We start from the raw sequence: 16,204 nt of genomic DNA on the forward strand, positions 1-16,204 counted from the left end.
CACCGTGTAGGAAGAAGCGTCTTAGGGAGACATGGCCCACATGGGGCTGGTCCCATTTACCAGGGTGGAGCTGAAGTGTAGGGGTGGGCCAGGTTCATGTGTTCTATCACCATTTTAGGGCTGGCACTCTGGGCTATAGGCACCACCCCAAACTTCACAGCATGGTCTTTTTTATTATCTCAAGCCCTAGTTTTATCTTCCAGACAAACTGCATTTATTAAATCATAACTTTCCCCCCTTTTTTTTATTAAGCACAGACATCTGTACTTGCTAGCTGGATCATTAGATCAGTGTGATAACCAGTCTACACCAAATGTCTATAGTGATCTAACAGAATTTCAATCAAAAGCCAAGACACCAGACATTGTGGTCTGTTGGAGGACCTTATCATGGGCAACAATGTAATAATCCTGTTACTCTTGGGGATGAAGATAAGAAAGCTCTTCCTCCCTGCAGTGGGTGGGTGGTTGGGAGCAAGCAGCTCAGTGAGGCCCAGCAGGTGTGTTGGGTTGGCCCAGTTCAGCCCTTCTCTCCTCTGGGCTGCTGTCAGCACGAACTTGGATGGAATCCAGTTCCCGAGGCCACCTCCCCCAGGGCTAGAATCCTCTCTTGCCCCATTGTGAGTCCTGCCTCTGCGTGACAGCTCAGTGCCCTTCCAGGAAGCAGGCTTCCTCTTTGACTAGCAGAAACTTCTTCCTGGTGGGATTCCAAATCCTGCCACTTTGAAAACCACCCATTGACTGTAGTTTTCTCTCTTGGGCCACCCCTTTCTGCATGCCACACCTCTGGATAACTGGAACCTGCCACCGTGTTTCCCCTAGGCCTCCTTTCTCTAGGCTGGGTAGTCTCTGGTTCTTCAGCAACTCTTCCCTGAGCATTGCTCCCCTTGGCCATCCTGGTCCTCTGAATTTTCTCCAGTTCATTTGAACTCCTCAAAGTGGAGGCCTTGGGCCCACTGTTGGACTGGATTCAGCCAGCAGAGTAGAGTAGAATGAAGGCCATTAGGCCATTAGGGGAAGCTTCTGTCATTTCTTTGTTTCTACTGAGCTAAGTGTCTACTGAAATCTGTCTCTAGAATGGTCCCAATCATAGTCTTAGCCTTGTGCTCAGCCGGGGCTCCTTAGCCGGGAGCCCCTTAGCTAAGGAGCCCCGGACCTGCGTTGGTCCTTGTGGGTATGGTTGGTTCTGAGCTTGGGAGCCAGCCCTCACACATGGTTCTGCCCCCTGCACCTCCAAGCCCGGCTACACGAAACTTCACAAACAGCTTTGGATCACAAGACCCAAGAGAGTGAGGAAGGAGCAGGGCAGCCTATCCCTGGCAGCAACTGCCCATCTGTGGAAGTGGCCACAAGCGCTGGGTTGGTGAGTCACCCAGAGAGTGGGTGAGATACTTAGGCCATACCTTCCACCTGCTCTGGGAGAAGTGGGATGCCTAAGAGGAGGGGTGTGTAAGCATTCCTGGACTGGACTCCTGGCAAGACCATAGTTTTGCCCCATTTTTTGACGGGTGAGGTCAGAAGGAGCCCGAAGCTCCATTAATCAAGTTAAGCAGAGCCGGTGGTGCGCACGGCCGAGCTGGCCCCTGCCAGATGTCTCCCGCCCCTCGGCAGAGCAGTACTTCAGAGTTCTCTCCACTTCCTGCTCTGGCAACAAGGATCAGGGCCTCTGGCAGCCCTCTAATCATCTTGGTGGCAGACGGAGCACGTCTGTGGCTTTTTCTTTTTATCCTGTGAGTTCATAGAAAATAAATGCAAGCCTGATTTCCAAGAAGGTGAAGATCAGTCTGTTAACCCCACTGTCTGCCCTTCCCCCTGGCCCTGCATCTCCCTTACCTCCCATAAGCCACTGGGCCCATAAGCAGACAGATGTGTCAAGGATCCAGGTCCTGGGCATCAGAGGATTGGCACCACCTGAGGAGGCAGCACTGCGTGTGCTGTGAATCCTGGCTGGGAGCCCATCTGGGATCCCGTGTATTGGGGGCGGGGGTGAGGGTCAGCAGATAATAGCATTCCAGTGCTGCCTTGTCTTCTCCCTTCCCCCATGCTCCCCCACCTTCTCTCTCCTCACCTAAGCAGCACAGATTTTGTGCAATGACAAGGAAAGGGAACATTCAGTGCCAGGCTTTTAATTACAATTGCTTCAGGCTGCTGGCCTCCATGCCAAATGGCCACACGGAGAGTGTTCTATCACACCAGAAAGCCAACAGGGTCCAGACTGTGGTGCGTGCACCCGGCACCTGGTTAGGGATGGGGCTGTGTGCCTACCAGGGAAAGGCCAGACCCAGATTAGTTCACGTGGGCCTCAGAGCAGCTGGGCTTTAGCTGGAACTGCTGGGCCAGATGGAACTGCCCGCTGAGACCCTTACAGCAGACACCAGGGAAGGCCTGTAATTGGGTGGGAGAGGGATCTTTGGGAGGAAGGCCAAGCTGCGGAAGGATGATGGGGATGGATGATACCGTGGGGCACAGCCACGCAAGAGGAATATGATAATCCTGTCCACAACACTTCACAGTCTACAAAGAGCTTTCCGCTTTTCCGAGCATGCTTAATCCTCCCATCAATCCTGCTTAGGAGACAGGGCTCAGAGAAGGGAAGTCACTTGCCCAGAGTTAAACAGGCAGAAAACCAGGTTTGGAGCCCTGGCCTCCCACTGCATCCAGCAGTTTCCACGAGGAGGTGGGTCCCCCAGGAGCCAGAGGAGCAGCCCAGGCAGGAAACAGCTTGGCCCCCACCGGAGCCACCAGGGCAGCCCTCAGGGCAGCACCGTGGTGACACTGGTGAGCACCACGTGCTCGGGGACTTTGGAGACGGAGCACCGGCTGTGCAAGGACAAGGACTTGTGGCTGGCAGAGGAGCGGGGGCTGGGGGCCTTCGGAGAGCCGCAGGGACCCAGGCCAGGCAGGCAGCAGGAGAAGGCGGCCTTAAACTGCTCCCGGAATTTGCCTTGGTTGGAGACAGAAGACACAGCCATAAGGAGATGGATGAAGCAGGAAGGGCCTTGGGCCCAGGGACACCCACGCAGCTCCAGCCAAGCTGCCTGTGAGGGGGTGGGAGGGCAGAGTAGAGCTGGGAAAGAGAAAGCCCCAAGGCGACCTCGTCACTGCCAGGGAGAGTGAGGACAGAGGCCCCAGAGCAGTTCCCAAGGAGAAATGCAATTTTCATCTGATTCCTTGACTGCGCCCTGGCTGTGAGCCCGGCTCAAAACGTGGTGTCTGGCTCAGGGGCCTGGGGCCACCTCTGCCCTCCTTGGCGTGTAGGTGGAGGGGCTCAGACTCACCAGCTGTGGCTAGGCTTTCCCCCACCTGTGCCCCCCACAGTGATGGGAAGGACAGAACCAGCTTGCAAGAGGCACTGTGCTGGGCACCTCTGCCTTGCCCCTCCCCCACCCTATCCCACCCTGGTCCCAGCACCCCGAGAGGCAGAAACCTCCTTGACCATGTTTCATTGCCCACACAAGCCTCGCTGGGGCTCCAGCAGAGGCAGGCACACAGTAGGTGCTTAGTGAATGGGGACCAGACTGGAATGCCCGGCAGGAATCTGCCTGCCGCCTCTCCCCCTGAGCTGGAGACCACCAGCTAGCCTTTGGGGACTAATTCCTTAGTCTCACTGAGGATTGGGATATGGACCCCCAGCTCCTCCTTCTTCAGCCTTTTCTCAAAGAGTATTGTTCCCAGGCTTGAATAGTCATCTGGACCTGTTTGTTAGGCCTAGATCTGGAGCCACGGGTCTAGCAAGCTGCACTTCTGCTGAGCCCAGGTGCATCCGAGGGTGGAGGTGTGGACAGTGGGACAGCAGAGGGAGAGGCCTGGGGTAGGGCTAGGGGACTGGGGATGCCTGGAACTCCAGACAGGGGAGCAAGAAGGCTGGTACTGGTGGCAGGTGGATCCAGGGACAGCCCCTCACATCCTGGCCACTCTGCCAGTACGTGTCTAGCTGGGCATGGGAAAGCCCTTCCCCAGCCAGGGCTGCCTCTGCCGGTGACCCTCCATTACCTGGATGACTTGGTTATGCAGTCATCCTCTTAGGTAGGAGCTCAGGGCCCTCTTCCCATAGTTCCTGGCTCCCTCCGGAGCCTGCGTTGGCCAGACAGGGGCTGACGGGAGGTGAGCTGGCCTAGGTCTTTCCTGTCTCACCCACTCACTGACTTGTATGGTCTGCACAACTGGATCCTGGGTGCTGGTCAGCTGGTTCTGGCAACTTTTGGGAGCGTGGCCTGTCTCCACTCAGACCAGGGGGGCAGGGGTAAATCTTCCCTGAATGGGACTTTCCAGAGCCAGCTCAAGACCCCCAGGCAGGAGCAGAGACATCCTCTCCTGCCATCCCTTTATTCAGCCCGGATCGGGGGCAGGCAGACTGCTGTCCCAAGGACACCTACCACCCTCAGTTGCTCTGCCTCCCCGGGCCACTCACCGCTGAGGAAGTTGTAGATGATGGGGTTGGCAGCGCTGTTGGCATACACCAGCCAGTGGGAGAAGGTGAAGCAGGCGTACACGGCTTCACGGTCACTGGATTGGCGGAACATCCCGAACACCCTAGGACCAGGGGGAGGACAGTCAGAAATGGAGTATGTGTGTGTGTGGTGGGGGGAGGGCGCAGGAGTCACTACCCTCATCTAAAGCACAGGAAAGCCAAGGCTCAGAAAGGGAAAGTGAGTCAACCAAGGTCACACTGCTCACGAGTGGCTGTAAAGTATGGGTTCCCACAGCCCCTTCTGTCCACCAGGTGACCCTTTCCTGGGCCTTTAGGTCTGGGGTCTTGAGCACAGAGAGTTTGACAAGGGTAGGTGTAGGGACAGGGACCAGGGTTCATCTACTCAGTCACCCCACCATCTGATCTCCATCCTCGTGGCAACATGAGAAGTCAAGACATCATCCATTTTTTCAACAACGGAGGTGCAGAGAAGTAAAGTGACGCAGCCAGGAAGTGGCCAAGCACAAACTCACACTGTGATGGTCTCATGGCACACAGCCCATTGCTCTTTCCCTGCACCCCGTGGCCCTGCCTGCTTCTGGTGCTCTATCCCTCCAGACACCTGCGGGGCCTGGTCCCTTGCTGCTTCCCTGCCTTCAGGTCTCTGTCAAATGTCATTTCCTTAGGTGAGCCTCTCCCCATTTTTTTTTAAACCATTGTGTCTAAAAAAAGATGAAAAAATAAACACACAAACCCCCGCCAACCCCTGTCACCGTCACTCTCTGACCTCTTCCCCTATTTGTCTTCATAGCCCTATCACTGCCTGCCAGGATGGTGGAGACTCATTCCTCTCCCTGCCCCCAAGATGTAGACTCCACGAGAGCAGAGACTGTCTTGTGCACGTGGTCACCGTGCCCCCAACCCCTACGAGCTAATGGTTGAGTGAATAGATGGGAGAAATGTCACAATATCCCACCAGCAGCTCACACGGTTATAATTCACATTTTACAGGCTGGAAATTGAGGTTGGGAGGCCCAGAAAAGGTCATTACTATGATCTGCTGCAAGGCCACACAGTGGGTGAGGGCTAGAGCCCCGTCTTTCTCCAAAGCAGAGAGAGCTCCTTCCTCTGAGGCCACAACCTCTGCCCTCATGCTCTCACCTCTTGAGGACATTGAGGACACTGATGGGCAGGTAGCAGAGGGCAAAGACCAGCAGCAGCACCATCAGCATCTTGGCCGTCTTCCTCCGCGCTCGCATCTGCTTCACCTCAGCCAGGAAGGCCCGGGCCCGAGGTGGGGGTTCCGTGCTCAGGCCGGGCCCCTGGTCCTCCAGCTGGTCCGAGGGCCGCTTCCAGTTCCTCACCAGGGCTGATGTGGTGCCAGGGATCTGTCGGGCACACACAGAGAGAGCAGCGGTGGGTGGAGCTCCCTGGGAGGGCCCTCCTCCTTCTCCAGGTCCTGCTCCGGGTGGACCCTGGGGCAGGGTGGAGGTGGACAAGGCAGCGAGCCCTTTTGCAACAGGGAGGAACCCAATATTCGTGACGAGGACCAACACTCTGGACTGGAGGGTGAACAGTCTCTCACAGAGTCCTGCTACCGCCCAGAAGCTCTGAGCATTCCTCTCCCCACCCAGAACCTGCCGTTAGGTTGGTCAGTCTGCAACGGAGCCCCGAAGGTGGGCCCCAGAACCAGTAAGGCTCGGCCACTCACGGCCGTGGCTAGTTGGCCACCCTTACTCAGCACGTGCAACGTGGGTACTGCTGCTTCTTTGGCTGGATAGTTGTGAAGACATTGCGAGCAATGTGCCGAATGCGGCAAAAACACAGAAGTGCTGTGGTGGTGGTGGGGGGGGTGCTGACCTGAGCCTTGGAGGGCCCCTGGCCTTCCCCTCGCTGGCTGAGGGATTCAGGAGGAGTTGCTATGCCTCTCTGAGTCTCTGTTTTCTCATATATTAAGTTGAGGACAATACATGATGGCTGAGAGGAGGCAAGACTAAACAAAGCTGGAAGTACATGGTACAATAAATGGCAGGTACTGATGTCGGAATGATGATCAGATATTAGATGTTGAAACCGATATTAGTTACCATTCGGTTCCAGGGTAGGCACCAGCACTTTGGCCTTGACTTGACCACGTCCCTCGGCCTTGCCTCTCTCTGGTTGCAGCCAGGATGGCATGTTCTGAGGCGAAGGACTGTCTATTCCCTTGGACCACTACCCCATTTCCCACCAGCCCAGATAGTGACCCCAGAGTGGGCCTCACCTGGCGGCCCCAGAGCTTGCGGAAGATCTGGAAATAGGCCATGGCCATGAGGCCTAGTGGGGCCAAGTAGGTGACAATGAAGAAGCAACTGTGGTAGATCTTGGGATAGAGGTCATCTGTAGGGGTCAAGAGATACAAGGCCAAGAGGTCCTCCCATTCTGGGAGCCTCCAGCCTGTTCCACTTAGCAAAGCCACCCTGCCCCAACTAGAGCCACAAAGTCAAAGCAAGCAGCGGGGCCTCACACAGACACCATGGCAGAGAGAACCTTGCATTGCGCAGCCTGGTGGTGTCCATCCTAGAGGGAGCCCTAGCAGAGGCCTAGACTAGAGGAGGTACCCGCTGTGGAGGTATCCCTGGGCAGATGTCTGCTCTGTGGCATCCATCAAGGGACGGACACCTGTTCTATGGCATCCATCAAGGGGTTCCCCACCCTGGGAGTGTACCTGATAGAAGCCTGCTCCAGGGTGTCTTTTTGGGAGATAGCCACCCCGGGAGTGCCCACCGCAGGAGTGCACCGACAGACGCCTGCCCTAAGGGCACGTGTCCCCGTGTCCCAGAGGCACCCACTTCAGGGATGCTCACACAAGGCTCCCACCATTACCTGCCCAGTGTTCATCACACACAGAGAAGAGGCGGGTGCGATTGGCTAGCTCAGGGAGCACGCTGCTGCATTCCATGACGGCAGCCTGAGGTACCATGACAGCCAATGACACAGCCCAGATGCCCAGGATGGAGCTGCGGGCGCGCCGGGCGGTGCTCTTGAACAACAGCGGGTGGCAGATGGCATACCAGCGGTCCAGGGCGATGAAGCTGAGAGTCAGCACTGCCACCGACACAGACACGGCCTGCCCCATGGGGACACAGCGTCAGCCCTCCCGGGGGCCACTCACAGACATGGGATGAGAGATCGAGGCTCAGATGGGGTGCGGATCCTGACCACACTGCTTGCTGGTTGTGTCGATTTGGGCAAATCACTCTCTCTCTGAGCCTCATCGGCGGAATGGGACTATGTCATCCACCTGGCAGGATTCTTTTGAGAATCCATGAAATCGTGGGTGGAAAATGTCTAGGTTCGAGACCTAGCACATAGTGGGTGCTTCTCTACTATGATTAATAACTTATGCTCATGGAACCTACTACGTGCCAGACACAGTTCTCGTTATCCTCACAACAATCCCAGCCCCATGTTACACATGAGGACACTGGGGCACAGAAAGGTTAAATAATTTGTCCCCAGTGAATTTCCTCCCCAGCCTGTCTTTGTTCTCAGCGTTCCCAGGGTTAATCCATTGAATGGAAAGCCTTAAAACAATGGACATCCAAGAGGCATTTCTCTCGCCCAGGCCCAGGGACGCCATTCTTTCCCCGGGTGTTAGGAAAGAGCCTAACTCAGGGAGGCAGACATGAGCCCAGGCCAGAGGTGGAGGCGGGTGCTGCCTCCAGGAGTCTGGGGTACAGGAAGAGGGCTGAGGGATGCAGCTGAAGGACGATTCTGCCCTCCTTCCACTCCACCAAACCCATTGGACATCCTGATTCCCACCTCTGGGGGGCGGGGGGAGGGAGGCCCTTTGGAAGGTTCCTTTGGAACCAGGGTGGTTGGGATGAGGAGAGACTTTCCAGTGGCCCCCCTGGAACCAGAGATGGGCCCAGCATGCATTTGTGTCTGTCCCCATGGGCTTGTGCCTCTCTCCTCTGCTATATGCCCAAGTACCCGGAGGCGACTGTACATGTGTCCAGTGGCTGTGTGCATGTGGGTCTGCGGGTGTGACCAGGAGGGGACTCTGTATGAATGTGTGGGGCTGTGTCTGTGTCCCCAAGTGTCAGGCCTCATGGCCTGGCCTTGCTGACAGTAGAGGATGACACTGCAGAGGAACTGAGCCACCGAGTCCTGTCTGAAAGGCAAGTCTGAGGGTCACTTAGGTCTATGCAAGGCCATGGTCTTTGTACTTGGGGTGACAGAAGGGTAGTGAACAGCACCCCTGGGTGGAGCTCACCTGTAGGTAGGGGATGACTTTGCAGAGGGTATGACCGAAGAGCCAGGACTCAGTGATGTCTACCAGCAGGCTGGCCGGGAGGCAGATGGCTGTCACCAGCACATCAGCCAGGGACAGGTTGACAATGAAATAGTTGGTGACCGTCCTCATGTGGTGGTTCCTCCACACGGCCAGGCAGACTGCAGGGCAGGTGGGGAGGTGGGAAGAGGAGGAGGAGGTGAAGCCAGGGGCAGAGTCATGCGGATCCTTGATCCTCCTAAGCAAGTCTCTTCCCCCATGCCACCCATCCCCAAACTACCCAACCAAGGGAGATGGGGGAGAAGGAGAGAGAGAAGCCAGGCCCAGGTCACCTTCCAGTCCCTGGAGAAGTCCACACCACCACAAGCAACCTAAACACCTACCCAGCGTGTTGCCCACCAGGGCCACTAGGAACACAGCCACGTAGGCAGCAATGAGGACCCACTCATACTGCTTTGGGTACAGGTAATCGCGCCACAGATAGCGCAGGAACTCGTCTTCATAGTCGGGAGGCACCAGTGACGGAGACAGCTCCCTGCCGCTGGTGGGGGTCCCAGTCTGGGCCCCTGGGGTGGCTGAGGGCTCCATGAGCTTAGGAGTTGCTGATGTCGAGCGGCATCCTGGGCCCTGCAGGGGGAGGGGAGCCCGGCCAGGCCTCAGCCCACTTCCCTAGCACACAGGTCTCTGGGGTCCCAGCCCCAATGATCCTGAAGGAAGGAGGGGAGGAAGAAAGAGAGAACATTAGGAATGTGCCAGGCAATTTGTATATAAGCTCCCTCTTAATTCTCATGGTGCTGTCAGGTTGCGGTGAGCCCGAAATTGATGGAGAAAGACAGATGTGGCTTGCATCTCAATTCCATATGCAAGTTGCTCTTGGATACCCTACGTCTCCCCTTCCAGCCTCGGTTTCCCCACCTCGCCAAAGGAGTCATAACTGTACCAAGCTCATAGGGCCATGGTGAGGCTTAATGATCTCTAATGCGTGCCAAGTGCTTTACCCAGACACTGGCAAGGGTAGCCGGCTTCAGGGCCGACTCCGGGTACCATTAAAGAACCCTGCTTTATAGAGGCTCAGAAAGCCTGAGCCCCTTGCTTAAGGTCACAAAGCTACTATGCTAGGTCTGTCTGAATCCGTGAAACACCATAGATCTGCGAGGGGAAGCCATCCTGATTGCAAATGTTCTCTCCTGAGTCAGTTCACAGGCCTGAAATTTTGGTTAAAAAAATGGTCTAGGGAGGCGTTGGAGACCCAGACGCCGCCGGCCAGACCTGGACCCTCCCGGTACGCACGCAGGGTTGCTGGAAAGACTGAGGACCTCCCTGCAAGAGAGAGGAGAGCCCCAGGCCCAGCGGCCAGGCCCCTCAGACCCCCAGATCGGCTCCACTTGAATCCCCGCGGCCGGGATGCGCCCCGATGGCCGCCAGGGGTCGCTGGGCCGGCGCGCAGGCCGCTTTCTCCATTCATAAATCGGGCCTCGCTCCCCGCCCCTCCTCGCCGGCTCAGACCCTCCTGCCCGGGGCTGGGCAGGGACGCCCCCGGACGTGTGTAGGAGGGTTACCGGCCCCTAGAGACCCCTGGGGGAGGGCAAGGGGCTCCTTCATACCCCCTCCAAGTGCCGGCGGACCCACTCCCCCAGCGGGACCTCCCTGCACCTCGGGGGCGGTGGGGGGCTGCGGGGAAAAGGTGGAGGAGCGAGGGCGCTGGGGGTTCTGCAGAAGCCTGCGCGGAGGAGGGCAGAGCCTCCTGGGGACCCTGCCTCCCAGCACCCAGCTCGTGCCCCGAGGCTCTTGGCTCCCGCCGAGGGTCCTTTGGAACCCGCACCCCGGGCCTGGGGGGGGGGGTCCCCCAAGCCCCGCACCTGTTGGCTCCGGGACCCCGGCGTCCTCGGCTGCTGGCCCCCGGCCCCTGCACCGGGGACTCCGCGTCCCTGCCCCCGAAGGCCGGGCTCGGGGGCCCCGGGCGGGGGGAGAGGTCGGGGCAGCCCCCTCCCGAGGCTGCGCCGCCTGGGCTCGCTCGGCTGGGCGCGAGCCGCAGCTCCTCCGCGGGCTGTTGCTGGGCGCGGGCTCCGCCGGGCTGCGCGCCGCGGGGAGGGGGGGCGAGCGGGAGGGCGGGCGCGGAGGGAGCCCCCAGCCGGTCTCGGCTTCGTGTCGCCCAGCCCGAGACCGGGAGGGCGGGGGAGACGCTCGTTCCTCCTCGCCTGCCACTCCGTGCTTGCATCCCACCTCCATTCATGCGTCCAGCCGTTCATTCATGCGTTCGCGTTCGCTCGGCTTCTACGCGTCCGGTCGCCGCTCGGCGTTCAGAGCGCACCTACTGTGTGCCAGCGGGGCCCTGGGCAGCTCCGGGGGCCACAGCGCGGGGGGGTCCCAGCCGCACCTCCCCTCGCGGCCTCCCCTGGCTGACGAGGACGATGGCACAGGTGGGTCGCGGGGGTGAGAGCGGCTGCTGCACCGCCTCGGCAGGGCTCCTGCCCTGGCAGGTGCAGCCAGCTCCCAGAGGGGCCGGGAGGGAGCCCCGGTCTGCCCACCTCCCAGCCCCCCTTCTATCTGCCCCCAGTCCTTTCCTTCATACCTGCTCCCCACCTCCCAAGATGGATAGTGAGTGGGGGCAGGAAGAGGGGACCCAGAGGGGCTAATTCAACAAACACTGACTAAGCTGTGTGTCCGGCAATGAGCTAGAATAATAGAGCCCCCTACCCACCCCATGATCTCACCTAATCTTCCTGTCAGTCCAGGCAGGTGGTTGCTACTGCCCCATTTTCCAGATGAGAACACTGAACTCACATGATTCAGTAACTTGCCCAAGGCCACACAGCAGAGGCAGAGCTGGGATCCAGACCTGTGATCCTCTCCAGGTTTACCCACCTCCTTACCAGACGGAGGCGCCCTGTCCTCACACAGTCCCAGGCTGGGTGGGGGCAGGAGGCTCCCAGGCCAGCAAGTGAGCTACCGCAGCATGAGGAGAGCCGCGAAGCGGCCCAGAAGGACAGATTTTTTTTTTTTATAAAGATTTTTATTTATTTATTCATGATAGTCACACACAGAGAGAGAGAGAGGCAGAGACACAGGCAGAGGGAGAAGCAGGCTCCATGCACCGGGAGCCCGACGTGGGATTCGATCCCGGGTCTCCAGGATCGCGCCCTGGGCCAAAGGCAGGCGCCAAACCGCTGCGCCACCCAGGGATCCCAGAAGGACAGATTGATTAAGCCAGGGCCTCAGGACAGACTTCCCAGCGCAGGAACTCGGGAACCTGAAAAGTGGCCTTGCAGGGGGGATTATGGTAACCACCGAGAGGGTTCCAGGTGGAGGCAACAGCAGGTGTAAAGGTATGGAGTGTGGACCTGCCAGGGACCGCAGGCAGGTGACGGGCAATCCCCTGGGCATCAGGCAGGCACCCTGACCGTGCCCTGCCTCAGGACAGGACCTCCCTAGCACATCAGATCCCACCGTCCTCTCTCAGCCTCGGAGACTCATACTCCTTCCCTCGATGGAGGCTATTTCCGAGATGTAACCTCCATCTTCCCTGCGACTCCTCCTTTCTCAGAGGAGCTAGAGATGGGCCATTAGGCACAGAGTGTGTGAGAGCTGAGGCAACACAGCGGACAGGTCGGTGACCTTTGCCTTTCCAGAACCCAAGTTGACCCTAGGGCATGACTCTGTCCCTGGGCAGGATGGACAATGGGGTCACAGCATCCTTGTGGTTCTAGTGCTCTGTCCTGTCTGCCTGGGGTGCTGGTGGAGGCAGGGGAATGAATGAGGGGACTCGAGAGAGGAGGGCCTGGTATGTGTGCACGTGTGCATGCATGTGCCTGTGTGTGAGGGCATGTGCATGTGTGATGCACGTATGTTTTTCTTATTTAGAAGGGCTGTGAGTGTGTGTCTGGAGAATCTAATGTGTGACTGTGTGTGCTTGTGTCTCTGAGTGTGCATGTGAGCAGAGAACAGGCTCTGGCATGATGACTGAGGGTCACCCAGAGTGGGATGTGTGTATTGGTGTTTGTGTACACAAGGAGTGTGTGTGTGTGTGTGTGTGTGTGTGTGTGTAGGGGGTGTCTGTCTGTCTGTGTCTGAGCGTGTGGTTTTGGCTCTGACAAGCATCGGCCTCCCGGCGTGTGCCCCTGTGAGCGTGGGAATGTGAGTGTGGGCATGTCTTTGTGTCCGCAGCTCCGCAACTATGGGACTTGGTATGTCTGCCCCCACGGCGATGACTCATCTAATCCCCCACGCTCACCCCCCAGCTAGAGCTGTGCCTGTCTGCTATGTAAAGGCCAGGGAGGGGACTGCAGCACAGGGTGGGATGGGAGGCGCATCGTGCAGGGACACTCAAGTGACAGCTGCAGCAAACGAGGTGCAGCTGGTAATGCGACAGGTATAGACCAATGTGTGTCTGCGTGGATGGAGGGCACCAGTGGAGCCCAGCACAGCCTAGGGCTTAGAGCCCAGCCCAGAGCTCAGGATGCCATAGTCCAGGGCCTCCCAGACACCCTGGGTCCCCCAAACCATTCTATATGGGGTGCATGCGTCTGTACGGGGAAGGAGTCACAGCTGAGGATTCGGTTTCGCAGAGCCAGTCCCATCTCCCCTTAAGAGGGATCCCAGTGACCAACTCCTCCATCCTTTGGTACCCCAGAGATGGCTGCTCTCCAGGACAAAGGATCAGGAGTGGTTCTTTCTACCCAGAGGCAACAGCTATTCCTAGCAGACCCTGGTCAGGGCGGAGGCTTTGGGCTCCCAGAGCCCTCTGGTCGTGAGTCTGGCTCCCTCAGCCCTGGTCTGAGGGTGGGAGAGCCCAGTTGTTTGGCCTGGGTAGATGCTCAGAGAAAATCCTGCTATCCCAGGAGGGGGCCAGTGATGCTCTGGAAGACTGACAAGGGGCCGCGGTGGTTGGTCCTGGAGCCCAACAGCAGTGGTCTCTGGGAGCTCCTGGCAAAGCACCAGTGCCCAGGAGAGGCAACCAGGGACCTCACATCCTCCATCTCCAGGCTGGGCACTCAGCCCTGGCACCTCTTCTGCCCGGGGAGGGCCACCCTGAAGCCTTTGCTTTGCCTGAGCTGTCTGTCAACTGGTGGCCACATGACCTCTTTCCTGGAACCAGCCAGAGCCCCCCCGGCCTGGTTGATCTAATCCCGAACCTCTGAGCCACAGGTCCCTGTCACATCCATCTTTAAGTGCTATCCCCGGGCACTGGCCTTAGGTGCTGCCTCCCCCTCCTGCCCAATCCTGGTGTGACTTACAGTAACCTCTGTCAGGCTAGGACTAGAATAATCAAAATATAATTGGGTTTTCGACTTGCTAGTGCTGCCACAGGCCTGGGCTGTGCATGGGAACACTCTGAGCAGGGCAGAGGTGCCTTTTAGAAGAACAGAACTCTGCAGGCAAGCAGAGGTGTGCAGGGGGCTGGACTGCAGGCCCCGAATGGGGGATTCTGAGGGCTGAGTCTGGCAGGCCACTGAAGAGGCTGTGGTGTTTGGTCCTTGGGCCCAAAGGCACTGGCCTCTGGGAGCTCCTAGCAAAGTGCCTTGCCCATGTGAGGGACTTGGGGACCTCGTGTCCTCTGTTTCCAGGCCAGGTGCTCAGCCTTTATGGCTCTTCTGCTCAAGAAGGGCTGACCCTCCTTCGGGGTGTGGGTGGCTCGAGGGGAAGGACATCTCCTGAGAGAGCAGGGGGTCCAGGGCCCAGAGCCAAGCATCCTTGGTGACTTCACAGGCTACTGAGCACCTTCAAGCCGGGGCAGAGGCAAAAGGGAATGGGCTGGAGATGGCAGTATCTGCTCCCTCCCTCATATAGTCACTCAACAAACACAGACAGCAAGTAAGCTGCCAAGATGGGGGCCCTGCTGGTTAGTCTGGGGAGATCCGCATGTGAACCAAAGGGTGGGTGTGGGTGTCATATGCATTAGAGTGGGAGCTCGTGGAGTCGGGAGTGGGGGACGGGATAGGACTGGAACGGACAGTGCTGGTGCATGGGAACCCAGACATAACTGCCCCCCTCCTAGTCCGTTGAGTCTCATGTTGAAATGTGATTAGGGGGGATCCCTGAGTGGCTCAGCGGTTTGGCACCTGCATTTGGCCCAGGGTGTGATCCTGGAGTCCTGGGATCAAGTCCCACGTCAGGCTCCCTGCATGGAGCCTGCTTCTCCCTCTGCCTGTGTCTCTGCCTCTCTCTGTGTCTCTCATGAATAAATAAATAAAATATTTTTTAAAAAATGAAATGTGGTTAGAAGCACAGGCTTTGGGGCCAGAGAGACCTGGGTCAGACTCCCAGCTCTGCCTCTTACTGCTGTGTGATCTGGGATTAGGCACTTCACTTCTGTGACAGGCTGGGTGGTGGCCCTCAAAGAAGTCCACATTCTAAGCCCGGGAACTGTGACATGTTACATGGCAAAAGGGACTTTGCAGAGGGGACTAAATTCGGGAGCTTGAGATGGGGAAATTAGCCTGGGTTATCCAGGTGGGCCTGGTATAATCACAGGGGACCTTGTAATAAAGAGACAAGAGGGACAAAAAGAGCAGGTGTGGCGGCAGAGCAGCAGTGGGAGTGATGCCAGTGCCGGGAGAGGCCACAGCCCAGGAGGGCGGGCGGTCTCTGGAAGCTGGCAAAGGTGAAGAACAGATTCTCCCCTAGAGGCTCTGGAAGGAATTCACCCTATCGATTCCTTGATTTTAGCCCCCACTGGTCTCATTTTGGACTCCTCACCTAAAACGTGGCAAGAAAAAAAATTGCGTTGTTTTCAGACCCTAAATTCACAGTAATCTGTATAGTCGCCACGAGAAATGAATACAACCTCTCTGGGCCTCATCTCACTGGTTCTGAGATGAGAGCAACAGGAACCTTTGCCGTAGAGACTTGTGTAAGGGTTCACTGCGCACAGGCAGCGGTGCGGAGCGGTGGTCGCTGGGCACCAGGAAGTCGGACACTCACATTCTCATACACACTCATCCTTAGCAATAATTTAATATTTAAGAAAAATCAGAATGGTCATCGTGGGAAAAATCAGGGCTTTGTCAGACATCCTATGCTTGTCTTGTCATCTGGTACTGGTTTTGGTTTGAGTCACATATCCATGCAGGAGGCTACTAATGGGCTTAAATCTTAAAATTACAAATAATATTAGTTATAAAAAATGACCACAATAAACGTGTGCTGGTGTGGTTATTTTGGCAAAGGAACACACAAGGGGGAGGGAAAGAAGAGGCCTGATCCTTCTAAGAGGGGTGTGTGAGTGTGTGTGTGTGTGTGTGCGCGCGTGTGTGTGTGTGTGTCTAGATTGGGTAGGGCTTTTTTTTTGTTTTTTAAAGATTTTATGTATTTATTTGACAGAGCACAAGCAGAGGGAGCAGCAGAGGGAGGGGGGAAGCAGACTCCCCGCTGAGCAGGGACCAACCCACCCCTCGCCCCTCGAGGTAGGGCTCAATCCCAGGATCCCAGGATCATGTCCTGAGGCAAAGACAGACGCTTAACCCATTGAGCCACCCAGGCACCCCGAGACTGGGTACTTTTGTTTCGTTTCGTTTAACT

General features: G+C 57.4%; 1 protein-coding gene across 1 annotated transcript; it reads right to left on the bottom strand.

The window, feature by feature from the left end:
• Window positions 1–2,109: 2,109 nt before the first annotated feature.
• On the bottom strand, window positions 2,110–9,286 carry HCRTR1 (hypocretin receptor 1). Its single transcript, XM_041767270.1, has 7 exons — window positions 9,070–9,286; window positions 8,669–8,847; window positions 7,276–7,519; window positions 6,674–6,789; window positions 5,572–5,798; window positions 4,411–4,532; window positions 2,110–2,943 (listed from the first exon to the last, which is right to left on the bottom strand). The coding sequence occupies exons 1-7, from the start codon at window positions 9,272–9,274 to the stop codon at window positions 2,753–2,755; spliced, it is 1,284 nt and encodes a 427-aa protein (XP_041623204.1). The 5' UTR covers window positions 9,275–9,286; the 3' UTR covers window positions 2,110–2,752.
• Window positions 9,287–16,204: the final 6,918 nt, after the last annotated feature.

Source organism: Vulpes lagopus, chromosome 8, assembly GCF_018345385.1.
Source record: "Vulpes lagopus strain Blue_001 chromosome 8, ASM1834538v1, whole genome shotgun sequence".
In the NCBI taxonomy this organism is placed as follows: Eukaryota; Metazoa; Chordata; class Mammalia; order Carnivora; family Canidae; genus Vulpes; species Vulpes lagopus.

Bases quoted from the DNA above. Each gene is read 5' to 3' on its own strand.
- HCRTR1 (XM_041767270.1), bottom strand. From the start codon at position 9,274: ATGGAGCCCTCAGCCACCCCAGGGGCCCAGACTGGGACCCCCACCAGC. The intron at 6,790-7,275 runs GTAATGGTGGGA...TGACCCCTACAG, and splicing joins GTGTGATGAACACTGGGCAG to ATGACCTCTATCCCAAGATC. The intron at 4,533-5,571 runs GTGAGAGCATGA...CCCTGGTCCTAG, and splicing joins GTCCTCAATGTCCTCAAGAG to GGTGTTCGGGATGTTCCGCC.